General features: G+C 42.7%; 1 protein-coding gene across 5 annotated transcripts in view; it reads right to left on the reverse strand.

The window, feature by feature from the left end:
- Positions 1 to 23,665, reverse strand: part of DIP2A (disco interacting protein 2 homolog A) — an 81,775-nt gene extending 58,110 nt beyond the window's left edge. For all 5 annotated transcript variants that reach the window (XR_014226586.1, XM_082285381.1, XM_082285380.1 and 2 more), the window contains exon 1: positions 23,549 to 23,665. Coding sequence is in view for 4 of the 5 variants with exons in the window: in XM_082285381.1 (XP_082141507.1) it covers positions 23,549 to 23,645 (97 nt within the window). In the remaining variant the exon portion in view is untranslated. The remainder of the gene's footprint in view (positions 1 to 23,548) is intronic.
- Between the last annotated feature and the right edge of the window lie 3,061 nt (positions 23,666 to 26,726).

Below are 26,726 nucleotides of genomic sequence, written 5' to 3' on the forward strand. Positions count from 1 at the left end.
TTACTGGATTACACAAAAGCAATCTGAGGTTCCTCGGCCTCCGCAAAGCAGCTGGGAAGCCTGCATAAAGCCAGACACTGGGCTGAGCTGTTAGAGCTCTGTTTGGAAGAGATCTTTACTTGAAATATCTGAAGTATTGTAAAATATATATTGTAAAATATGTCAGAGGTGCCAAGAAAATTAATCTAGACAGAGATGAAAGTGCTAGCATTTCTTAAAATGACCTATAAAAATGTATTCATCATTAGTGCACCCCAGGCATGGTTCTATTCCACCATGTTAGCACTAGACCTAACAAAATTTTAATGCCAAATTCACTAAATAGAGCTGAGAATGGATCTGTGAGAGCCTGACACTTGCTAAAGATATGGAAATGGCTCCTGGTCCCCAGCTTGCAGAGGTCAAGAGCAGAGACATTTCTAAATGAGCCAACCGTGCATTAAACGTGGATGAACCTAACCACTGGATCAGCTCTGCAAGATGAAACCTTTAAGAACTGCACTGTTTGGTAAGCACAGTCACAACTGCAGGTCCATCACCTTGGCAAATCACTGCAGAAAGCTTTGCCAGTTCCTTCAGGATAAAGTCAAGGGCATGAACATTGGCTTCTGCCTGCAGAGGTGGTTCCTGGGTGGTTTGGAAAGGCAGGCAACTTCCAGTCTAAAACAAAATTCACATGTCATCTGTGGAAGTATTTAAAGCACATCCCCTGTGTTTCTGGGATAGGCTGTCACTGTATTTGAAAAGTTGGTGGAGGTGAAAGAATCAATTCAGCAGACATCATTGCTAATTCTATGTCTTAAACAACTTTGATTAAAAAAGTCCCTGAAGATGAACCAAAGATCAAAATACATATCTTTTAAGATAAACTATAAAACCATTGGAAAATATGGCAGAAGGTTAATAAAAAAAGGCAGAAATTAAAAAGTCTAAAGAAAACTGGAAGTTGTTTAGGACATAATTTCTCCATTGCACACCTGTGAGCTTCAAGCTGGGACACACACAGGTGTGCCACCAAAAGATTCTGCCCATGACAGTTCACAATCATTTTTACTTAACCCACAAGCTTTAATCACCACCTAAATCTGGGAACCAGACCAACTCCTCCAAACTTACTACTAGTACCTATTCCAAGCCGTGGTTACTTGTTACATGTTCTCCCAGACACTACACTGGTGTAAATCAGGCAAAAAGCCAAACTGATCAACAGGCAATAAAGGAACTAAAAGATGAAAATTATTACTTGAAATTAAAGAAAGTTTTGGATCTCCAAACTATACAGCTATCAACACTTGCTGCCATCCCTGAGATATGGGCTCTGGTAGGTCTGTGCCTACCACATCTGGTAGGTTGACTGATACCTTAATTTAGTTTGCATATGATGAGCTAAGTGAAGTGTGAAAACATCTTGATTGGAATCTTTCATATTACAGGAATCTATTTAAAATGGAAATGACATCTGATCATTTCATATGGTGATGCATTTGACTAAACCATTAGAAATCCTATTTCAAAGATCCTATTTGAAACATCCTGAGAGCATCACAGTGCCTTTGAAACAGTATTAGAAGTTTAGCAAGACTCCAGTGAAAATGTATGTTACCAGTAATTCTTAATTTGCAGCAGGACTTGCATCCCTTTGAGGGAATTTAAGTTATTAAAGCACAAAACCTGTCTGGTGTAAAAGCGGCAGCATGGAGATCTACAACTATATAAATACAGAATTCCATTAAACTTTTGCACATACAACAGAATCATTTAAACACCAAGTTCCAGACACTAAGCAAATACTGACTAGCTATTTGTATATATCTTAATGATAGAAAGGGAAGGAATTTGACCAATATGTTAATACCAAAAGATTTGTCTTCCACTTAGTTCACAATTACACAGTGGGACTATATTTTACAATACCATTAATTGCCTAATCAATTATAGAAGGCATTATCAAAACGAATAAATTTAGTTTAATTGAGCCATTAGAAATTTTGCAATTGGCAAAGCAATGCAAAGTAACATTTAGAATTAGAAAATTTGAAATTAGAATAAGAAAATTCTGATATTTACATATCACCTTTTCACACTGAAGTTTCAAAGCAGTTGCAGGACAAAGGCACCACTTATATTTTACAACTTAAAAAAGCCAAGGTGGGTGAATCCTACAGTTCAGAGAGGATGTGCAAAGTCAGTGCATTCCAGGTCATTCTGTTTTGTACAACCCACACTTGTGAACTGTGTGTGTATGTAGGGAGAAGCAAAAACTGCTCCTTTTAAACTCTGGAACTGCCTGGTTTAAACACTTATTTGCTTCATCAGCCAGGAGTCAGCATTTGACAGCACAAAAGAAGGTTAAATAACTGGATCACAAAAGCAGCCTTAGCAGCAGTTTCTCAGTTAAGCCGAATGAATGAATTGTTCTTCCACTGCTGCAGTAAATCCTTGAGCTTGGTCCACAGGGAGACAGGAAAAGCTCCAACTCTACCACTTCCCTTCTATGCTGTTGGAACTCCCTGCAGAACACAGACACAGACTGACAGATGCCAGCTATATGTACACCTGTGGGTGAACAACATCTATCACACCAAGTATCGCTCCCAGTTCTCATTATGATGGAGATCAGTAACGTTGCCATCCCCTTTAAAAAGCTGAGGAAAGCTACACGCATGGGGAGGAAGGAATGAGAATCCTCTGGCCCATAGGGAATGTACTGTCTACTTCCACAAAAGCTAACAAAAGAAGTTGGAAAAAACCAGACTAGGATTGGTCAGGAAGATCAATGGACAGGATCTTTTAAAATTCAAGCCAAAAATTATACTCTGACATAGTTATTTTAGTAAGATTCCAAAGTGAAAAGCTTTAGAAAGAATGCTGTATACATGCAATGTGTTCCCCATCACGAAAATGCTATTTCAAAACAACCAAAATCTCAGTGTACTATAGAAATGAAAACACTCAGAGTTTCTGTTTGTCACTTCCTAGATACATCAAGGATAAAATACCAAAGTAGAATAACTGTCTGACATGTAGTAACCAACCACTATAATGAATGAGGCCAGAAATAATTGCCTGAACCAAGTCATTCTATGGTATCCCCAAAAAACTCCATGAAAACTGCCCCCAAAGATGCAAATCTAGAAACAACCAGGTATGGGGAAATCATAAAGAAAAGCCTTTACAAAGCAAAGTTTCTTTTCCTTTCACGTCCTTCACAGACTCATTATATATGGCATAGTGATTAATTAACACAACGAAGATACTTCAGACTATTAAACTGGTATGAAGCTTTATTTTTATGGTGTGTTTTTGGATGCCAGCAACATCGATTTTTTTTTCTCCTCCCTCCACTAATATGCCAGAAGTTTTATCCCATCAGCCACAGATATTTTACAGGCAACAGCATTTCATATTTACTACTTGCAAAAAGCTCATATTCAAACTTTGGTAGCAACCACAAAGATCACAGTAAAGGTGCCATTTAGGCATGGTGCACCATGCTAAAGACTGAAGCAGCCTGATTCAAAAATCCATGACCATGGAAATACCTAACTCATAAATGAGACCATGAAAATCATTGAAAAACCCACCAGCAAACCCCAAAACACTCAAACAGCAGCACAACATCCAAAATTCATAAAGTATGTTAAAAACATACAAAGAGAAGGTGTGTAACCAGCAGTGTCTACTCCATACACAAGTTATTTCAATTTGTAAACTATGAAGCTTTTTCAATGGATTTCTAGGTCTCGGTTTCAGGTTTGATTAGTTTTCTGACACGTCCTTACCATGCCCTCACATGCACTGTAAAACCGTGCTTTTAGAGAAAAGATTTACAGCTAATCTTGAAATAACTGGGGTCAGGGGGTGTGACTACTGGGCAAAATTTTATGGTAAATGCAGACACATTGACTTCTTAAAATAAAATGCTAGCATATCTAAAAAAAAATCAGCTTCATCAGTATTCATGTTAAAGCTACATAAATAACAAAATACAATTTTACTAAGAAATCAGACCTCACTAATATATTGGATGCACACAGGTCATCTGACATGATCACAAAGAATCAGATGAATCATTCAGAGATCCTGGCTGACCTACAGAATGATAAACTGGAAAAAAAAAAGAAACCAGCTGAATTATTCACAGAAGGAGGCAGCAAAGCAAGCCAGCTGGTGCAGACAAACACCCTCTCATGGCAGGAGAAAAAAACCATCAATCCATATTAGCACCAGAACAGTTCAGTGCTTGCACACTTGGGAAGCCCCAGCATGGGTCCCTGTGGTGGCTAAACTTATTTACAATTTATTTCCAGTTGCTACACTAGTTATTTAAGTGTATTTTCTGATGCACTGGAGCTCTCCCTGAACAGCAAGAACAAAACATTGGCAACAAAATGTTGAGCAAGGAGGTTGGAGCAGATGACTCGCTGTGGTCCTTTCCAACCTGGCCCATTCTGTGATTCTGTGGTTTCTGACAACTGCACCTTTTTCATTGTTTATCTGGTTAAAAAGAGCCAGAGGAAAGCCAGGTTTGGTATCTGCAGTCTCAGATGCTCAAGCCCCCAGCCAGCACCTGTTTGAGGTTGAATATAACACGCTGGTCCCAGGTTGCTGCCAATGCAGGGGCTCATCAGCGGTATTTTCTGTAAAGTAAGGTTTGTTAAAACCTTACTTGTGAAATGCATCTTTATCACAATAAAGCATTGAACACAAGAATAATTTTTAAATTGGCTGCTTAAGAACAAAGCATGTTAGGAAGAAAAGCTGAACCAACTCCAGTACAAACCAAATATGTTTCTATAATGTCCCAGGCAGTGATACCCATAATCAACAGCCTGAAAAATACTCTTTTGCAGTAAAATATCCTTAGTTACCAACATTAATGATGATCTGGAAGAGACAGGTTGGCAGAACCTTAATCTTTGCAACTGCTGTTTCCCAAAATATGCATATGGATATGGATTCCGTCCTGCATCTTTTGGTCCTGTATCCACATATTTGATGGCATTGCCTCTAAATGTCCTTACCAAGCTATTTGGTTATTTACTAATCCTACTGTAAGATAAGAAGTATTTGATTGTTAATTGCATAAGAAATATAAAGTGCCTTTAACTGGACCAAACCTGAGAAATCTACTAAAAATGCTGCCATTTGGGAGGGGGTCACATTTATAGACTCAGAAAATGGTTTGGATAGAGGGAACCTTAAAGCTCATCTAGTTTCAATGCCCTTCTATGGTCAGGCACACCTTCCACTAAACCAGGTGATTAATTGCAATTTATAGTTATTACAGAATGAGTGTTATAATACCCACTATTATCAAAAGATTATAATATACAATTACGATGGTATAATTAATATAATTTATAATTCCCTTGTTAAGGTCATATCATGCAACTGTTTTTCAATTAATTCATAGTGACTTCTAATATTTCCAGCTTCTTACTATCACATCACTAACTCCAACACCTCTATGTTTTTCCAGGATTCCCCCATGGGAGTTATTCGCAGAAGATTTTGGTCCATGCAAAAAAGCTGGATTTTCAAGTCTTCCCTAGTCACACAGACCTACCTCCTCCTGTCCTAGGATATGCTCATCTATTTCCTGCCAAATTACACCTCTTCTTTTTTGGTGGCCCATTTCTTACTTTTTTGAGCCTGGGAAACAGACAGGAGACAGAAAAATACAGTAAAGTTTTCAAAAAATCTGGACTAGAACAACCATGAATGTCAGACAGGCAACTCACTTCAGAGGTTTTCCTTTTCTTTCTCTAATGTGTGATCTCTCCATGTCCACACCATAGAGATTCATCGAGGGCTCAGCTCAAATCTGGTGTGCAGCTTTGGTGCTGTCATTAATGCCAATGCTGTTGCAAGATCACTTAAATGTGCTGAAAACTGTCCATCGTAACAGTGGCTGAGTAGGGGTGAAGCAGCAGAACTGTGAGAAACACAGGCAGGGAGGCAAAGGGCGTGGATACATGAGGCAGGATGGCAATGGGAAGACAGGGACCTGTTCCCTTTTGGATGCCCCAAAAACAACTGCTGAGGACACATTCTGCACCAGGCCCCTCAAAAACCCACAACACAAAAAGCTTCAATTAAACAAAAAGTTTCAACAAAACCTAGTTTTAAGGAAGCAACAAAACACCAAAGTTCTTCCACTTGACTCCACACAGTTCTGCTTTCCTCAAGCTTTTCCATTACAAGCAGCTCTTCCCACCACAGCTCCTTAACACTGAGCACTATTAAGTAATTACTAATCACTTAATCACCTGGAATCTCTTCATTAAAATAAAAAGATTGCAAGCAATTCCCTTAAAACAATATTAAGCTACAAACTTTGGAAAGTTCACATATTTGATGCCTTAACAGTGAAGCCCAGTACAAAAAAGCCACCAATGCAATGCTACCCAGTACTAACACACCACTCTGAGTATCCAGAATGCAAGCTTAGACAAACTATTACACTCACAAAGACAAATACAGGACTACAAAAATATCAGATTTAAGCTTATTCATTCAGTCCAACAAAGACCCTCGCGTGCACGTACTGGGAAAATCTACATGGCTACATTTATTTTTCAACAAGACCTGTTTACTCATCCAGTGCACCGAAGAGACATTGTTTAATAAACAGAACCTTCAATAGGTACCTGTTTTGGTTTTTAATTCTTTTGCCAAGAGAGAAAAGGCTTCAGAATGTAGGAGCTCATGAACAGAAGGTCATGGATGAAGGCACAGATTGGCAGTACTTGTGAAGGTGAAGTCACCACCTGTTTCAACTTTTTCATCCTAAACCAGAAAATCCGTACTTGTTTATATTCAAAACAGTCTTATTCAGACATGTCACAGTATGAAGGTCACCTAATCCTAAATTCAGATTTAGTCTGAGCGTGGATTTATTTCAAATTACCTCCAAGATCACCAGCAGCACCTCTTGCTGGTGCTGAAACCTGATGAAGCAGCAACAACCTGTTGGATGCTTGGGACTAGATGCAGGACAGAAAGCAGGACCACTCAAGAACTTTAAAACCGAACCAAGCCAAAAAAATCCCAAAAAACCCAAAGCCAAGAAGAGAGGCTACTATTCACATGGAAGTCAGTACCTTCAAAGATGTGCTTTCACCTTGTATAAAACTGCATTAAAATAGTCTCAAGATACATGCAGAATCAAGCAAGCTACTGGTAAGTTGATTTTTACTCGATCTCTTGCATTTAAACGGAGGCAATTGGAATGAATATAAAAGTCTCCATACAAGAAACTCATTAGCAATGAAACTGTCCGAGTTCAAAGCACAATAGGTTTTGACACTTGTCTCCAAAAGCCTCAGCACTATTGACATTATCCTTCCAAATGCTGTGCTACAGAAGCACTTTCTCAGACGATTGAAAGGTTTTGTTAACAAGCAGCACACTAAACTGCAGTGGTTTATTATTTATTATTAAAAAATTAATTAAACATTAAAATGGCCAGAGCCACTTCAGCAAACCTGTGAGTTTCAAAGGATTATGCTAAAGGGCTGCTTGCTTTTTCCATTTCTTATGGCAGTGACTGTTTCAATTACCAAGACTTAGACAATTTCTGCAATAAATGGAATACACCAGCATTTTTTAAATTTACACCCCAAATCATGTTTAAATTGTTTGAGTAATTGGTTTAAACATTCCTGAGACAAAGCCATTCCTGTTCAGGCATCTACACTACTTTAGACTGGCATAAAGAACTCCTTACATTGCTAACACAGAATATGCAGATACTCTAAGAGTTAAGGATTTCAAATAGCTATAATCAGTCCCTTCATTTTAACTGATGATCAGAAGACACTTTAATGGCTCTGCTGCATTTCATGAACAGCTGTGAATTTTAAATCAATTAAATTCCTGTTAATCTAATGTCCAGAAGTTGCTGATGTGACCTGTACAAATGCTGTTTCACTTCCTCTGCCCATTCATCTGGACCAGGCTTCTAAAGTTCCCCAGTCCTTCTCTCTCCAGTCTTGATTAAGACCCGGAAAAGAAACAAATCACTTCTCTACCATGACTTCTATGACTTCTATTAATTCATGAGCATTTTGATTTTTATTCCTGGAAAAATTAAGACTCTCCAGCTATCTGGTAAGAGAGCTCTACATCGGTATGTTTTTGAACAAGATTTTGCTTTTGGAAATGCAACTCCTTTCCCAAGAACACTGTCTTGGCATACCATTTTTAACAGCTCTATTTTTCAGCCAAAATTCTGCAATTTTAAACTTTCCAATACCTCCAAATTGCAGAGCTTTTCTGATTTTTATATGTGTTTTCCTAGGATGTGCTTTGGTCTTACGAAAACCACTGAATCCCAGTAATCCTATATTCTCTACAGCTGCATGGATAAATCCTCCAGTGCTTCAGAAATTAGACATTCCCCCAGAAGTTTAGCTTCTCTCAGGAACACAGGCATGCTAGTTTTCCTTAATTATCCTGTCAACTTTTCCAGTGTACATGACTTAACCCATAAACCATGGCTTTAAAACACTCTAAACCTGACACAAGTGGATAGTAATTTCAAATTCTTATATATTTCTATTGGATGCTCAAGTGCTCTTTCAACAGCTTGACTGAGTTATTCATACATTTATAAGGTAATTTTAGCTCCCAAATTCTGAAAGATACTTAAAAAATTTAAAATTGAAAGCTTTTACAGTTGCTATGGTTCCCTCTCCCCAAGATTCTAGAAAGCCCCTAGAATAAGACTGAAATCAAGAAATTCTCAAGAAATCTCAAGAAATTCTATTCATGTCAGCCTAATGCAACCTCCCTAAAAAATTCAACAAGTCACTGCAGTTGGGAAAGAAAAAAGTAATTTCAAAGTCAGTAATTCTGCATGCAGATTTTCCTTAAGATCCTGTTATTACTTCCTCTGTTGCGAGCAAAAAAAAACCTAACTATGAAAGCCTCTAGTAAAGGCCCTTCCTGCAGAAGCTGGAAATCAGCAATGTTATTAACATGGTGTCAAGATCCAGTAAGATCTACTGAAAAACCAAAGGAAGGTTAAAGGCAGCAGTGCAACATTCTTCCTTCAAATTACAGATTCTATGTTTATGCCTCACTTTCAATAGCCCTCAGTCAAGGACCTGCTGCTCAGAATCTCTAATAAACTCATGTATTCAAGACTCTCCAGCAGTGCCATGTGAAAGCCCAGACATCAGAAACTTTCTTGAAACACGTAAAAAATTCTGAAGATGAGTCTCAAAGGCGTAACACCAATTCCTATAAAGTTGGCAACTGAATTTCCTTTAAACCTAAGTTTTCCTCAGTCTCAAAATGCAACCCACTGGCATTTACCATGAAACACCAGTGGTTTAATTCCACTAAATACATATTAGTTCACTGTTATTAAAAATGTCTACAAACTGACAAACATGCAGAAGTTACTACATTATCACCAGGTTTATCATCTGAAGGTAGTATATCACCATGATTTTTTGGGGGTTTGGGTAGGGGGGATGGGGTGGGGCAGGTTACCTTCCCTGGTCGCAATGTAAAAAGCATTGTGCTTACAGAAGTATCTCTAATTAAATTAATCCAAACCATGTTTTGCTGAATATACTTTTACTAATTACAAAACAACAACGTTAACTTCAAATGAACTGCTATACCGTCCTACCCCAAAATTAGGCAATGTTCTTTACACAGCATCAGGTAACAATTTTACTGCAGTCAGTCTCCCAAATACAACACCCACTGATGAGGACCACAAATTAAGTTCTCAAGTTTTGCAGCTCATAGCTTCCCTTCTAAAAGGGCACTGAGAACCTATTTCATGTGATGAACACAATTTTGATAACACCAGTACTGCATGAGTAATCCGTCTATCCCACAGTCCCCTTCAATCACCCCAGGGAATTATCTCATTCTGATTCAGAACCTCTTTCTTTTGCAGTGTCAAAACATTGCTTGTTTGAACACAGCAAGGCTACCTCTTGTCATGAGTCAGTTTATTGGGCTTCCCAAACTGCACCAGATGCACCAACACGTGATTGAAGCCCTGCAGAGCACAGCTCCAAGTTAAGTATAAAGTGTCTATCAGTTCACTACTTACAAATATTCACTAAAGAAAGGAAAATCTTCCAAAAAACCTTGGGGGTTATTATTAGCGCTGAATACTTTGGACAGAAATGCATAAAACCAAGAAAAGGCTCTTTCCACAGTGAGGAAAAATCTACCTGTTTGTAGCACAATAGTGGCTAAAAGGGCCTAATCCAAAAAGGGAACAACCCAAATAAATGGTACAAGCAACCCTGATACAAGAGCTTGCCCATGGAAGATGCAGTGAGGTGCTGTAGGGCACAGAAAACATGTAATGATCACAAGAACAACTTGTCAGTTATTAGCTACTCACAAGTTTCTATGTTTAAAATGATTTTTCATTTTCTCCCTCTGGATGCAGACCAGGGAACGCTGGTCCTGCCAGGAAGAAGGATCAGCAATACAGCAGTTATGTAAGTACATACTCAGCCACTGAGTTTGTCAAATCTAATTTATATGGCTTCCATTTTAAATAGAAATACAAGACTATTTATTTCTTACTACTATCTACCATTTTCTGGTTTCACTAAGCATTCTGCTACTCCTCCTCTGCCTCAAACTAGCCTGTAATTACCTCATCCCAACTACCCTGCTACGACTGCAACACAGACTTATCTCACAGTTTAAGACCCATACAGCTTGCTAGGATAAAAGTAACATATACAAGGATTTATACATAGCCATTTTGTAATTTAAAATACCATTTATAATCTTAACAGTAATTTAAGATTAGAATATGGAGCCAAAGCTACGAGCAAATACAGAATATGCATGTCAATGAAGGTTTTTGTAGTTTTGTGGGGCCGTACCACAAGTTACTTACATTGCAAGTAACAATAAGGTAAAAATCAAGTAAAAACCGGTTTCACTGAAAAAGGAAAGGGCAATAACCATAGCGATACCTTTTGCAGATCTTCATCCCATGGTCTCTGGAGCAGCCCCTGCCTCCTGTAAACACCTGTTACAGGTATTCCCAGCACCTGAAGTTCTTCTCTCAATTAGCAGAATCTAAACATTTTGAAGGCCACCTGAAAACAACTTCTGCTAGGAAGGGAAGAGACTCATTTGCTAATGGTCAGTCTCAGGCACTGATAAATTGGTGTCCTATGGAAATCAAATCAAATCAGAGCACTGTCAATATCTGCTAAAACCGAAATCTGAAGAAAACTACAACCTTGCGTTTATTTAGGCAATAGTTGCTGATACATCTAATCCTGGCTTCACAATTGTGAAAAGTCTAGAATCACAGATATAATTTGCTCCAACCACTAAGTTCACCAGAAGAGTTTCCTGTTTAAAAATACCCATTTCCTTAATACATTCCTTCATCTGTAGCACAATCACACTGGTTGATTACTATAAGTAATGCTTTTAAACAGACTGGTTTATCGAATTATTCATGAAAAATAACCCAAACCCTCTCTAACAAGGAGGCTGTAGATGGAAAGTGAGCACAGGAACAATGCCGACCATCACCTTGACTCCTGCTCAAACTGATATGTCCAGTCACGGTTCTGGATCTGACCACCACAGAATACATTGTTTCTCAGTTTCCCAGACTGCTCAAGGCAGACAAACACATGGCAAAAAAATACATAAACCCACAGCAACCAAACTAATCCTGACCTCACTGGTGTTTCTGTGTACACTGTTAAGTGTAGCCCAGGAGTCAACGGAGACTATGCTGAGTCAAACTGGGAGGACCTCCAGAGCGAAGCTCTCAACATACTTGCACTAGACCAAGGCGGGGGAGGGGAGGTGGGGAAAAAGACCTGTAGGCTCCTGCCAGGAGTGACTCTGGGGTCATCTGCTTGACTGTTACGAAGTTGCAAGCTCATGCACTTTACTACACGGACATCTAACCCAAGGGCAGTAGAAAAAAAGGCAAAGAGCAAGAATGAGCGTCCCCCTTTTAATTCCTACATGTACTACACAACCTCAACTAGCTAGTTTATAAAGTTTAAGCTTCTTAGTGATTGTTACTTAGCAAATGAGAGCTCAGGCAAAAAAATTAGAAAAGATGCTCACACCTCAATTTGCTTTTCTCAAATACTGTTTCTGAAAGAAAAATGAAGGGAAAAATCTTTACTGAGCTGCCATCTCTGAAAACAGTGAATATTCTTTGCAAGCTGAAGTAACTCCCACCAAATACAAATGATACACAAACATGAAATGAGAAACTTCAGTAATTTTGTTAGACAACACATAACTGCCAACAAACATTTTGCCCCACTGGTCACAACACCTTTTCCCTAACCCTACCAAACCCTGGGCTTCCACAATATGGCCTGTCTGACATGCTTTCTTTGCAACCTCACATTCTGGCACTTTCTTAACATTTCTTACTCCTTATAATATAAGGCAGAAATCTCATAATGTGGGACTTCAACAGAATTCTGCCTTAATACACAGGCAGCTGGTACATATGGAGCTGAAGCCCCTCTAGTTATATCCAAACCACGTCCCAACACAGGTTTTCATTTCTCCATAAGCAAATAACTTTTCAAACACTATTTGATAAAATGCTGAGTTGGCTGGTATTTTCCCTGTATCTGATGAATCCCACATCTGTGGGACACAAACATATTGATTATGATTTATGGGTGCTTTCATACTTCAAGTTCTAGGACAAAATGCTGCTACAATCAGCAAGTCCAACGTTTCATTTGAGGCTTGATCCAGGACAGATTGAAGGAACAGCCGTACAGACACAGCCAGATGCTGAAAAAATATATTTTGAGTATGAATTCATTTTGCAGCTAAGCTGAAGTACTGACACCCTCTTTTACTCTTCTGCCCTCAAGCCAATCCAGATCTGAGGCCATCTGGCTATAAGTAGGGAAAAGGAAAAATAAAAACTATTAAAAATTTGAGCCACAGTAAATTATAACAAAAAGCCATAAAAAAAAGATGATTTGCCTCTATCTTCATAATATCACAACACCAGCTATTAGTAACTTTTCAGTGTCCATAAATAGCAAATCCTACAGGAGGCAGAATTTTGTCAGACATCACTGGCATCCAGCAGAACTGAACAAAAACTCCCTGCCAGTTGAGGGATGAGGCCCAACTGGCACCAGGTGTTGATATTCTCTTCAAGTTCTTAAAGGGATGTACACGGAGATTATCAAACAGAAACGTCTTGACCTTTAAAAGGTAACAACAGACATAAAAGATTAAGAGCTGCTTCTTTATTCACTGAATTGTAAATTGCAGACACCCGCTACAAGGCACAAGTTTCCACACAGGAAAACAACAACAAAAATCCACAGAAGTTTAAAATCTTTGTGTCCTGTTGAGCACTGCTGGGGAAACAACAGCTCGAGAAAGAACAAAGGTCACAGTAAACCAGTCAGAAAATGATAGACGGATATGATGATGATTTGGAGGCTTTAATTATTCAGTCACACATTTCAACTTGGTCCCCTGAATTCTGCATTGCAGAAATGCTTTGTTTGACCTTTGCACAGGAAAATCATACACTCAATTTTACTGCACATCATGGTGGGGTAACAGTTGGACTCCATGAGCTCAGAGGTCTTTTCCAGCCTAAACAATTCTATGATCTTTGAATTTGGGTCTGCAATCATCACTTCAAGAAAACTCAGGCAAATACGACACGTTTCCTCAAGAGCTACAAACCTTGTGCCAAGAAACTGTCAAATACTTCAATACTTATTCCAAGGTAAGTCCAAGGGTTCTTAATAACCAAATGACTGTTATGTAATCAAGAGAGACTGACATGTTTCCATTTGCATACAGGTATATTAAAGTGCGTCCTTCAGTAACAGAACTGGATGATACATCCATAACTCACCTGCATGAAATGTCATCAAGCAGGCTCCTTCTTTAGTCCATGAGATACCATAGCCAATCACATTTCAGAAGAATAGTCTATTCCTTTCAAAAAACCAAGCTAACCCAAAGGAAAAAAATCTCCCCAGCAGCATTTTAACTAGCAAATGGAAAAGAAAAACTCAATTCATGATCTCAAGATTGGCAGAGCTTAATTTAGGTTTAGAGGAACGAAAGGGAGGTAGAACATAGGATAGTGTTCAATGCTAATTTTATAAAGGTCTATTTACTTCATGAATGTGCATTTATAATTTTAAGGGATGCTTATTTTTGCACCTGGAAGAAAATATATTTCCTTTAATTTTCTTAATGTACAGGTTGCCATCATATTCTTGTTCCTCACCAGGTTTTAACTTTCATTACCAAAGCAACATAGAAAAGAGTAACAAGATTTCTACTCAAACACAAGGAAAAGATTAATTTAAACACTTGTTAACTACAGCAGAAATCCAGAAGACAATCAAAAAAAGCCCAAACCACCTAACTGGTTGAGTTTGAAATTCTGCTTTGAAAGGAAGGAAGGTGATGACCTAGCATTCCTAGTTTTCCTGGTTCAGATTCTTCTGTTTCCTCACAGTGATAAAGGTAACAGAATAGTACATTTAGTCCTTTTATCTGCAAGCCTTTAAGTGCATCACCATCACTCTTTAAGCTGGAAGCCAGAGCCAGCAAAATAAGACTGGATGTTCTTCTGCAGGTCCTCACTGCACACAAAATTGTTTCATTAGAAACAGCTAAAGGTAAGAAGTGTAAGGATGCTCTCAGCTGAGACTAGTTACCTTGCTTATCCTCCTATGTTCCAGAAGGCAGGGAAGAAAAAAAGGGAGAGAGGGGCAGCAGAATAATAATGATGGAAAATTAGTATGATGGGGGAGCAGGAAAGAGAGCAAAAGGGAAGGCACATTACAGATGAAAACCATTGCCAATTGTATTGTTCCACTGCAACATTGTTCTAACACGGTTGCTAATATTTTACCTCAACTCAACAAGAGCCCTTTAACCAGCATCTCATTACCTTCCAAAATAGAGGGGAGAATTAAAAAAATCTCCTCTGATCATCCAGCACATCAGACATGGCAAGAAAAAGAAAATGGGTCAATTTATTTTACCCTCCCAATGCAGAAAGGTTCAGAGGACTCTTGGTACCCAATGTGCGGCCTGAGGGCATTGAGAGGAAAGGGTGAAAAAGGAGTAACAGTTCCTGGGTAACCTATTTTTTGTGTGCTGAATATAGAAGCCTCACTAAGCAGCACCATGTGGTCTAGCCTACCCTGGTTTGGTTAGCACATGGCTGTGGCTCTGGGAAGGGGGAAAGAGGCCAATTGGCAGCGTAGAGGAAGACCAGTCTGGGCTGCTGAAGAATGGCACGACATTGCCACTCGGGTAGAGAAGCTACCTGTGAAAGTCTGTCATGTGGATGCCCATGGCTCCAAGAGTCGGGATAATGAAGAACACCAAAACAACGAACACGTAGATCAAGGTGCAAAAATAGAGGTGTCCCAGATAGATCTGGACTGGCAACACCAGGTGGAGCTGTTCCTAGCTCGACGGGCCCATGATGTCTCAGGCCATCAGGGCAGAGATGCCACCTATAAGTGGGCCCGAGATCGAGGGGTGGATCTAACCATGGACAGTATCTCCCAGGTTATCCATGATTGTGAGACATGCACTGCGATCAAGCAGGCCAAGCGGGTGAAGCCCCTGTGGTACGGTGGGCGATGGTCCAAATACAAGTATGGGGAGGCCTGGCAGATTGATTACATCACACTGCCTCAAACCCGCCAAGGCAAGCGCTATGTGCTCACGATGGTAGAAGCCACCACAGGATGGCTGGAGACCTACCCTGTGCCTCATGCTACTGCCCGGAACACCATCCTGGGCCTTGAAAAGCAAGTCCTTTGGAGGCACGGTACTGCTGAGAGAATTGAGTCTAACAATAGAACTCATTTCAAGAACAGCATTATTAACACCTGGGCTAGAGAACATGGCATCGAGTGGATGTACCATATCCCTTAATCATGCACCAGCTTCTGGGAAAGTGGAGTGGTACAATGGCTTGTTAAAAACCACCTTGAAGGCACTGGATGGGGGAGCTTTCAAAAATTGGGAGCTGCATTTAGCAAGAGCCACCTGGTTAGTTAACACCCGAGGATCCACTAACCGAGCAGGCCCTGCCCAATCTGAGCCCCTTCAAACAACACACAGAGATAAGGTCCCATACGTACACACAAAAGAGGTATGCTAGGAAAAACTATTTGGGTTAATTCTGCCTCAGGGACCAGGTTGCACCTGGTGGGTGATTCAGAAGGATGGAGAGACAGGATCACTCAAGGGGAGCTTGTTTTTGGGTGAACTGCCTGTCACACTGCACCTCTATCTAGATCTAGATGTATATATGTATATAATCAGGATAATGCATGTATGTATATAGTTTAAAAGTTTAAGTGTGATATAGGATGTTGGTATGGGAAAAAATTCAGGGTGGATAATGCTGGAGGTTAGGGGTTTTTTTTGGTTTTTTTTTTTCCCCCCCCCTTCTCTCAGGGAATTTTCTCCCATCTGTTGCCTAAGAGATGATGATGACTGGTACTTAAAGAGAGACAAAAGATATAGCCATGGAGGAGGGGGAGGGGTGCAGCTGGCTGCACTCTCCTAGCTGAGGGGCTTTCTCTTGGGAAGGGCAGAGATACCTGAGATTTTGGCTGGGGGGTCAGGGGCTGGGCTCAGCTCCTCGCTTGCTCTCTCGTTCTTGGATCGGACGGAACAGCTGAGTTGCTGCTACCTCAGGAAGAATTCACTGCCACCGCGGAGTCCAGCCCAGCACTGCTTCTTCTTTACCATGGGTGAGCCTCTGCTCCTAAGAGCAGCCAGTGAACTGGGACCTTAGTAACACCCGATCACACTGGAAAGGACCCTCACCATCTACTTGGGTGCCTCAGGGGAAAAACTTGGGACCTTGATCCCCGACCCCTTCCCCGTTCCCAAAGGGTGTGTCTCCCAGCTGCGTGCTGCAGCTGCTATGGAGAAGCCCAGCTGACACTGCCCAGCTCCGCAGTAAAAAACAACCTTGGGCTTTTTTGCTACACTCTAACCCAACACCCCATGCCTGCCTGACCCCTGTGACTCCTGCTAAGGCTGCGGAGTTTTCTGCTACATTTTGTTTGCCACTCTGGGGTGTGTCCGCCTCTGCCGTTCCTGCTGCTGCTCCAAGGTTCCCGCTACAGCCCATTCTGCCATCCTGAGGGGCATCGAGATCGGCTGCCCCTGTGGGTTTGTAAAAGAAGCCCCTTTTCCATCCCTCCCGCCAGCTCGCCCGCCATCACCCACATGATGAGAGAGGCGCTCGCGCTACAGCGCCCCCTGCAGGCGCGGGGGAACCATTGCACCCCCTGCCCGGCCGGGAGCCACCAGCGCCCCCACCGGCTGTGACCAGAACTGCACCCAAGGGGAAGGTGCCTGACAGCTGAGAGAGGCTGGCACTGGGTTTGTGGGTTTGTTTGTTGTCGCTGCTGTTGTGGTTGTTTGTCTGCCTTGTTATACATCCATACACACACATATATACTTATATACATATACATACATACATATATATACACACACACATACTAGTAAAGAACTGTTATTCCTTTTCCCGTATCTTTGCCTGAAAGCCCCGTAATTTCAGAGTTATAATAATTTGGAGGGAAGGGGTCACATTTTCTATTCCAAGGGAGGTTCCCACCTTCCTTGGCAGACACCTGTCTTTCAGAACAGGACAAGGACTATGAACTCTTAACACCTATGTTAACTGCCATCTCTCTTAAATCTCTCATTTATGAATTAACTGTACTGCGAACATAGCAAGGTTTGGATAAAAACTCTGCTGTAGCACTTTCCCATAGGTGAATGAGTAGTGACAGTCTGTTCCCTTGCTGAGGAACAGGCTTTTCACTTAGAAAAATGGATCCCTTGTGTATGGTAACCGTGAACCTTGCAATGGTAACTACTCCAAGCCACAAGACTGTTTTGTAACAAATAAACCAATCAATAAATCAAACCCCTGCTTCCCTTTGAACACAGCATGACTATTTAAGTCACAAACTGGACCAAAGGACACAAGACAGCCTGAAGGATGTCAGCCAGGTGCCCAGACCTTTGCCGGGTGTTAACATGTGAAAAAAAGCTTTGAAGACTTACTCAGTTCCCATGGGCATTTGGCAAGCCCCAGGTACTATCACACAATTAACAGTTTCTGTTGGAGAGCCCAGAAATTAAGCAAGAAAGATGCTGCAGGTCAAGTTTCACAGACTGCCATCTGTCTCTCCAGTCATGACAGTTCTTCCCACTAACAGCCTCAGATCATATTTATTTTCAAGTACTTCCAAGACTTCCATAATAGAAAACTACCATTTTAAGTCCAGAAAAAACTTAATTCCCAAATACTGTGATTTATCGCAAGAAAAATAGGTGCAAGTGTGTGTGGGTGTCTCTTCCTCACCTGATTTCACATACAGAAATTTAATACCACATCGGTACTGTTGGTGTAACAAAAGCACCTAAACTTTCCAGCTCTGAGCACTACCTTTATGTTTTATAAGAAAGGTGTTCTGACCAAAATAAAAGTATTCTTTTACCAACTTATTTTTTAAAAGCCCAATCAGACTAATTACAAAAAGTATTTGCTGAAGTGTTGCTGGAATATTTGCAGTAGCCAAAGATGTCAGACATTGAATGCCTTTACTTTTTTCAAGAAATACTTCATAGCTGGTATCTTCTTCCACTCAGGAATTACCTGCAGTACCTCAAAATGTGCCCAAAACCCTCACAAAAAACCCCCAAACCAGTAAAATCCTAGAGAAAGCTTCCCTGTCACACACACAACTTCTTCCTTTCTTAAATGGGAAATAAAAAATTGAGATAAAAATCATATGAGAGTCAGCTTTCAGTCTAGGCAGATGTAAACACCTGAAGGGGAGCCAGAGCAACCAGTCCACTGACCACTCCACGTGAACTGCATCCTTTGCCACTAAAGCCCAGCCATGCGCAGAAGAAACCTATGAGCAATGTGGCAGGAAGTGGAAAATACTCCTCCCCAAATCAACTGAGAAATAAATGAGGTTATAATTAAGATTGTAAGCTACATGAAATACTTTTCTAACTCAGAACTAATCCTGCAGCCTTTTTGACAGAAGTCATTGAGAACAGTGTTCCCCATCTGGCATTCAGTGCAATAATGGAATAGATTTGAACTAGCAAAAAAAAATCTCTTCAGCCTCTTTACTGTAGGTAATCTCTGTTTAGAGTTTCAGCTTAGTTCATAGAATCATTAAGGTTGGAAAAGACCACCAAGATCACCAAGTTCAAAGTAAGACCAACCTACAAATTCCTAGTGAACAGAAGAAAACCCAAATCCACATACTTGATGTTTCAAGCTGCATCAATTCAGACAAAAAAAGTGTTGTACCATTCACATACCAGTCAAACTCCACCTCAAAGTTGGTACAACTGTATTTTTCTTCCTGCAGTTTTTATCCAGTTTTTACTGAACACGAATCCTGTGTTGTGCATCCTAATGGCCCAGACTAACTGGATCCAGATAGCAACAAGCAAAATTTCCAAGAAAAGAAACAAACCTAGTCATATGTTCTTGTAAGTCCCTGAACTGCTGGCTGAGGGCACTGCTGCCACCACCACCAGACCTAGAAGACAAAGCCAACACAAGCAGGCACCAAGTCCTCATTACTATATCAACACATTACAGAGTTTTATCTTCGACTACTTCTCCGTATCTTGTCCTTAGATGACCAAGGAACAAGTGAGGCATCTTCCTGCACAGATAACCCCGAAGAAGTAAAAAACAACCCAGTTCCGAAGTGGTATACAAGTACATTCAGGTACATAAAAACACATACAAATATACGATGCACTCTCATGGAACAAGTACAGGCTCTAAAATGCACATTAATGCCTTTCCTACAGAATCTCTACTGCAGATTAGAACTTTTTTAAGAATTGTTTATAACCTTAGTTCTCTTTCAGAGCACAGAAGAAAAAACCACATCAAACCCTCAAAACAAACAAACAAAAAAACCAACCAAAACCCAAACCACCCATGTTTTATAGTTACTAATAAACAACCTGAAGTACTGGAGCTTCACAGCATCTCCAGCATACTCTGACACAGATCCTGCCAGGCTGATTAGGGAACTCTGCATCTTTCCATTACATCAGAAAGCTGCAGCATCTTAGAGTCTTACGGTAAGCAAACCTAGTCCACAGATCCATCAGCTGAAACACAGCTTAGGTGCTAGGCATGGTCTCAAAACCGTCCTTATCTCCCCAAAAGGTTGTGGCAGATCTCTTAGTTTTTTTACAAGATTCACTAATTTTTTTCAACAAGAAAGAAATTAGCGTTGATATAACAAAGCAACACAGTAGCATCATAGTAGGGTCACTTTCTATCCCCAACTATTATTTTTCTAGTACATGAAGAATACAAACAATGTCAAGCAAGAGATTAGGATCTTGTAAAGCAGGAGGATTCATAACAGTGCACATGACTGGAATTGTAGCATGAACTGGCATTCCATGCCCATCTGTCCTGGGTTGTAGTGTATTCTATTACCATCCTCATGAGCTGTTGAAATCAAGTGGGGCAGTGTTTCCTTGCCTCCTCCCCCCAGACTATCTTTCTGTTAATGGCCCATCATTGTCCTGACACATGACTCAGAGATAACTCCCTCCGGACTATCTTCTGCTAATGAGCATAATCAACACTTGGCCTAATGACTCATTACCCCATTGTGAGATGCTCCACCCAGAGGGAGGAACCAAGCATTCCATCCTGGATATAATCTGAGATTCTGAACACCAGAATCCCTTCCACTGGATTTCCAGAGGACAGGAGCTACACTGCCACCACTGGACCTGAGGAAAAGCAGACCTTTTTTCTACAGGATCACCACTTCAGAGGACTGCTACCACCACCTTGACTAACAGGGTGTCAGGTTGTATCCTGATGCTGTCAGTTTAACCCAGTGTTATTTGCCTTTATTTTCTTTTTTCCCCTCCTTTTATTTCCCTATTAAATTGTTATTCTGACTTGGTGCCTCCCACTGGTTTGTTTTCAAACTAGTACACCATCCAAAACTCTTCTGAGCTGAACGCTCTACTTAAGATTTTGAGTTGTCTTTAGAAAGTACCAATGTGCTCATGTCTCCATTCTTCTCTACACCTAAACACAAACACTTTTCCCAGCTTTTGCTAGGATCATCTGAAGCAAAACCAAAGGAGGAGATTAATCATCTTCCTGACTTATTTTTTACAGGTGAAAATAATATAATCAAAGAGAACAGACATCATTTCTGCCTCATCACAACACACACAATATTTCAATTAACAAAGTACACAGACAAAGCAGAAAGGAACTTGCTCTCATGTTTCTCCTTTTCTCTTTCTCCCTTCACACTTCCTCTCAGATGATGGGAACATCCACCCAGGTACTGACCTTCTCTAACTTGAGGCATACTCAGCATAAGAAATCTTATATTGCTATTCCTTCCTCTCCAAGTAAGCAAGCTCTGAACATTAATGACTGAGAGCTCCATTAAAAGCTGTTCATACAAACATCAAGCAATGGCAGGATACAAGCATGTAACATACTACCAGATGTTGAAGAACTACTGGCAAACATTTTTCAGTTTAGGAAAGACAGAGAAGGAGTCACATCTAAGCTCATAAACTACGTCTTCAGAGTGGTCAAGAAATTCAAGCTCACATTACCACTTTATCCAATTACTCCATTATTCCAGTGGCTACACAGCAACACACATTCCACATCAGACCCACAGCACTAGGACAGTGTGCACTCACTTCAGGCATCTCACAGGTTTAACATACTGCAGACCCACAGTATTTCATCAGTTAAACAAACACACAGTCAGGAACTACACAGCAGAGGAGCCAGCCCCAGGATATCCCTGCAAGTGTCAGCAGGCACACAGGAAGAGCCACTGTACCCAGCATGGCCACAGAGCACACGGTCCCAGCTCACACGCAGGAACTTGTCTTGCATAAGCAACAGGGCATGCCAGGTACTACTTCTGACCGCGCCAGCAGATGTGCAGCGACAGGTTACACCTGGACAACAGTCACCCATCCTACATTTCTCCCCTGCCTCTGCACCAAAGCTTCTACACTGGAGGTGAGGACAGCACACCTGTGAATAATTTCCAAAACTGTGACCTGAATCAAGCAGCACATTTAGGCGTAATAGCCCCAGTTTTGCCCACCTGAACCTGCTGATCTGAAAACCACAACATCTAAGGAGCACGCTGAATGCTCCTAATCCCAAAACCACAGATGGTATTAACAGGTTTTTAGCTCTTCTATTCCAGAGTGCAGCTTGACAGTGTAACTGGGGAAAATGCAATGAACAACTGCTCCCAGAAAATGCTGCCTCGGTCACCTCCCCCCCGGCATGCCCTCCTGCACCAAGTGCCTGTACCTGCCTGTCTGCAGTACAGGCCACGCCAGAGAATCAGTATGCAAACAGTCCTTCCCCAGCTCCTTAACAGATACCACGACTAACACCCACAGCGATCACAAAAGGGTTGTTATCACCAAACACTGACCTGGAGGAGGAGGGGATGTCTCCTTCTTGGGGCTGAAAATCCATCAAATGGTCACAAGTGAACCTTTATCCGGCATTGCATATTGTCACCTCTGGGCTCATTAATGCTTCAAGGGCTGAAGCCCCTCTGCTCTGGAGACAGGCTGGGAGAGCTGGGGGTGTTCAGCCTGGAGAAGACTCCAAGGAGACCTTAGAGACCCTTCCAGCGCTTGAAAAGGCTCCAAGAGAGCTGGAAAGGAACTTTGGACAAGAGCCTGGAGTGACAAAACAAGGGAGAATGGCTTCCCACTGACAGAGGGCAGGGTTAGATGGGATACTGGAAAGAAATTCTTCCCTGCCAGGGTGGTGAGGCCCTGGCACAGGCTGCCCAGAGAAGCTGTAGCTGCCCCTGGATTCCTGGAAGTGTCCAAGGCCAGGCTGGATGGGGCTTGGAACAACTGGTCGAGCGAAGGTGTTCCTGCCCATAGCAGGAGGATGGAACTGGATGAGCTTTAAGATTCCAGTCTAAATCATTCTGTGATTCTATTAAAATGGAGAAAGCATCACCATATTCCTGCCTGTACACACACTGAAGCACAAAAGTTAGCAATTAATGATACAGAGAGAGGTTTAAGGTTTTAGCTACAGTTAGGAACAAATATTAAAACTAAAATAAAATAAGTCTTTCCAGAGTATCGAGCTGCACACTAACTGGCCATTTGGAAGCGCTCGTGAGGGGCCTCCACAACCGCTCCCAGCGCCGGCCGCAGGGGCCGCGGGCGGGCGGTGCAGCCGGGGGGATGGTGGGGGACGGCGCAGGCCCGCCCGAGCCCGGCGCCACCGCCGGCTCCCGGCCGAGGGCTCCGGCGGGAGCGGAGCCCGGGCCTGCTGGGGGCTGCGCCGAGGGGCGAAGACGCCGCCTCCCCCAGACCCCTCGGCGGCACCGCGCCCGGGCCGCCCGCGGCAGCCACACGCGGCCTTCCCGCCGTGCCCGGCCGCACAGCCCCTCCGCGCCCCGAGCCCGGCCCCACTCACCCTCCGACAGCTCCAGCTCCAGCTCGGCCAGGCTCTCGCGCACCTCGGGCGGCAGCGGAACAGCCTCCAGCGCGCAGCCCCCACGCTCCGCCGCCATGGCGCGGGCGGGCGAGCAGCGAGCGGGCCCGGCGGAGCCACCGCCCAGCCCTGCCGCAGGTGGGGCCGGGGGCGGGCCAGAGGCGGGCCCCGGCGGTCCCGAGCCGGGAGGCAGGGAAGGAAGGAGGAGGTGCCGCCGGCCCTACCGCCCCGCGCAGCCGCTACCGCTGCCCGGGACGCGCGGCCCGTGCCAGGGGCGGGAGGGGGCCGTGCCGCTGGGGAGGGGCTGCAGCACGGCCCGCCCGCTCCTGTATCCAGCGCTGCCTTTCTTATTCCTCCTTCCCTTTTCCCACCCTTGTCATTGACTTCGCACCTGCGGTGCTGAGGTCCCTTTCCTGAAAATACCGAAACTGCCCTTTCCCTCCTCACTTCTTCCTCCCAACGGAAAATAGGAACTGTGACCGAGCCTAAGCCCACGGGGCACACCCAGCCCACCGAGTGTTCCAGGATAGGGCATGGACATTTTCATGGCACAGAATGCCACTGTAAGAGCGTGGATATAAAGTGGTGCCTGGCCCTTCACAAAAGAAAAAAAATTAAGTGTATTTTCTAAAGCCAACCACCTCTCAAAGGGCACTAGAGACCAGCAGGAAGTGTTTGGGATGGAAGGCATGTTGATGCAGTAGCTTTTCCCTGTTCAGCTATAGGTTCCAGGGTGCATGTGTGGCAGGATAGCAGGGCCTGATGCTCTGGCATTCCTGCAATCTCCCAGAGACTTCGGCAAAGGCAAATCCAGGACCTTACTAGTGGTCCTGACCACCCAAACTGCTCTGCCAAGTAACAACTTCCCTAGAACTAGAAAATAGGGAAATCTGGGGAATAGTTTTCTGCCAACAACTGCTTCTGTCCAAAGCACCTCTGGTTTAGGATGATTGGGTTCAGGTTGGGGCTTCCGATTTCTCCGCTCAGATTACTGAGGTCAGCACGCACATCACAGGAAAGCATGTCCCATGTGGCTGCCCTTCCGAGGGCACAGACACACCACACCAGCACTAGGAAAACCATGCTGCTTAAAATGTCATCCCTTACTATTACAGCTGGTAGTGGGGTCCGTGGCTGCGACCCAGGAAGAGATGACCGGTCCGGGGAGATGGTCCCGAAAGGAATCGCCCGCCCGAGGTCTGGTATCTTCCTCTCAGCTGCTGGCAGAGGAGCCCTTGCAGAAGCTATCAGCTCTTTAGTGATTAGCAGCTCGTGATTTCAGCTCAGCTCTGCAGGGCTGCCTCTAGGCCAAACCAGACCGGAGAGAGAGACGAGAAGACCCGTATGTCTGGTTCCGCACGAAGGTAGCTTTATTGTGGGTTCCCTCCGGCGAAGGGAAGGCCAGGGACGAGCTCTCCTCCTACAGAGGTGAACTGGTCTTTTATAGGGATACAGAGGATCAGCAAGGGGACCAATGGATTACAGAGGGTCTGGGATAGACCAATGGGTTACAGAATGATCTGCATAGGGTCTCCCAAAGGATTGTGGGTCTACTTTTCCTCACCATGACTCAAAAGTCCTTTCCAGGGAGTCCTGCTGGGCGATTGGGAAATCTCTTATCTCAGCAGACATCCCTCCAGGGCAGTGGCCGGGCATATCCCACACCTTACACTGGGCAGAGACATTTCTGCTTCCACTGCCAGCCTTTCAGAAAGCTGTCTGTAGGTACTGGGGAGCTAGTGGGAACATATTACCTATAGTTCAGATCCTACTGGGTTGGATTCTTTCTCTGCAGATTTCTTTTGTGAATAGGAGGCTGCAGCATCTGCCCCTTACCCCCAGTTCCAGCCTGTGTTCCTTGAAACAGTGACTGCCCAAGGAGACTCTTGGAGGGGCATGTAAGGTGAGGCAGGGAAGCACTGACTGCCACAGAAAAGTTCCTCTGAGTGCAAAACCCTGCCAAGGTTTGGGAAGAGCCCTGCATATTCTGGGACATAAAAAAAGCCCCTGTAGGTTGATTTAAAAATGTGCCAGTGCAAAGCCAAATTCCCTTGAAACAGAACTGGTCCCTATGATGTGCCAACTTATCCTTTAAAAGGTAGTTTTAATTATCCACCTAGAAGTGCCAGATTTTAAAACTAGGCATTAATTTGGATTTGCAGTGTCAGTACTGACACTAGATAACTCTGAGCACAGGCCCTCAGGCCTCACAGCCCTCCTGCTTACACTCAACACGGAACATCCAGCTGTGAGTGTGCTATTACAGATTGGATTTAGTGCCACTTCTGAACTCTGTTTTAGAAATGCATTGTTCCCAAAAGAAGATCAGCTTGTGTTATGCTAAGCAAAAAGGGCACCAGCACCATTCAGTGTGTGCAGTCTGACAATGCTGCATCAAGTGTTAGGAGTCTTAGAATCTGATTTTTAAAGAAATATGATACAGTCACTGAGCCAGCTTAAACTTAGGTCAAATTGGTTTGGAACTCTGGACAAGTTAAGTTACTGTTGCCAAGCTTTTACACCAAATCAGGTATTGTTTGTTCACAAACTTAAAGTTAAGCTCTCTTAAATTTATGCTCAACCAGTTTAAGGGTTCTCCTATAGCTGTCAGAGGGTAATAAATCTGTACACATGCCAAGATCTCTCTCTACCACATTTTTTTCCAGAGAACCAAATGGTGATCTACCTGACAGGTAAATAAGACTTTACCGAGACAAAACCAGTTAAATAAGTAATAAAACAATCTCAGATGAATGCCAATATATAATTCTCAATACCCAGTAGAGAAAAATTTTTAACAGGCTGCAGGAGAACAATTTGCCTCCAGAAGAGATTTTTCTCATGCTCCAAAGTTAACCACCACATCTGCTTTGAAGGTAGAGATTTCATGTTTCCAGAGGTTTAAAATACTTTGGCATTATAATTCTTCCTATGCTTTTTCTAAAGAAATACAGAAACATCACAGAAAAGTCTTATTCAGCATAATACTTGAATCTCTCTCATTTTTGCCCTGAGACATTGTGACTGGAAATGGGTGTACCATTTCCTCTTCTCTGACCAGCAACTTCATAGACATTTGGAACCACCCCCCTGAAGGTAGCTACAGCACAAGATACCAGACAGAGGGAGGATCACTTACATTAGACATAGACAGAATTCA

Source organism: Coloeus monedula, assembly GCF_965178545.1.
Source record: "Coloeus monedula genome assembly, chromosome: 7".
NCBI classification, from domain to species: Eukaryota; Metazoa; Chordata; class Aves; order Passeriformes; family Corvidae; genus Coloeus; species Coloeus monedula.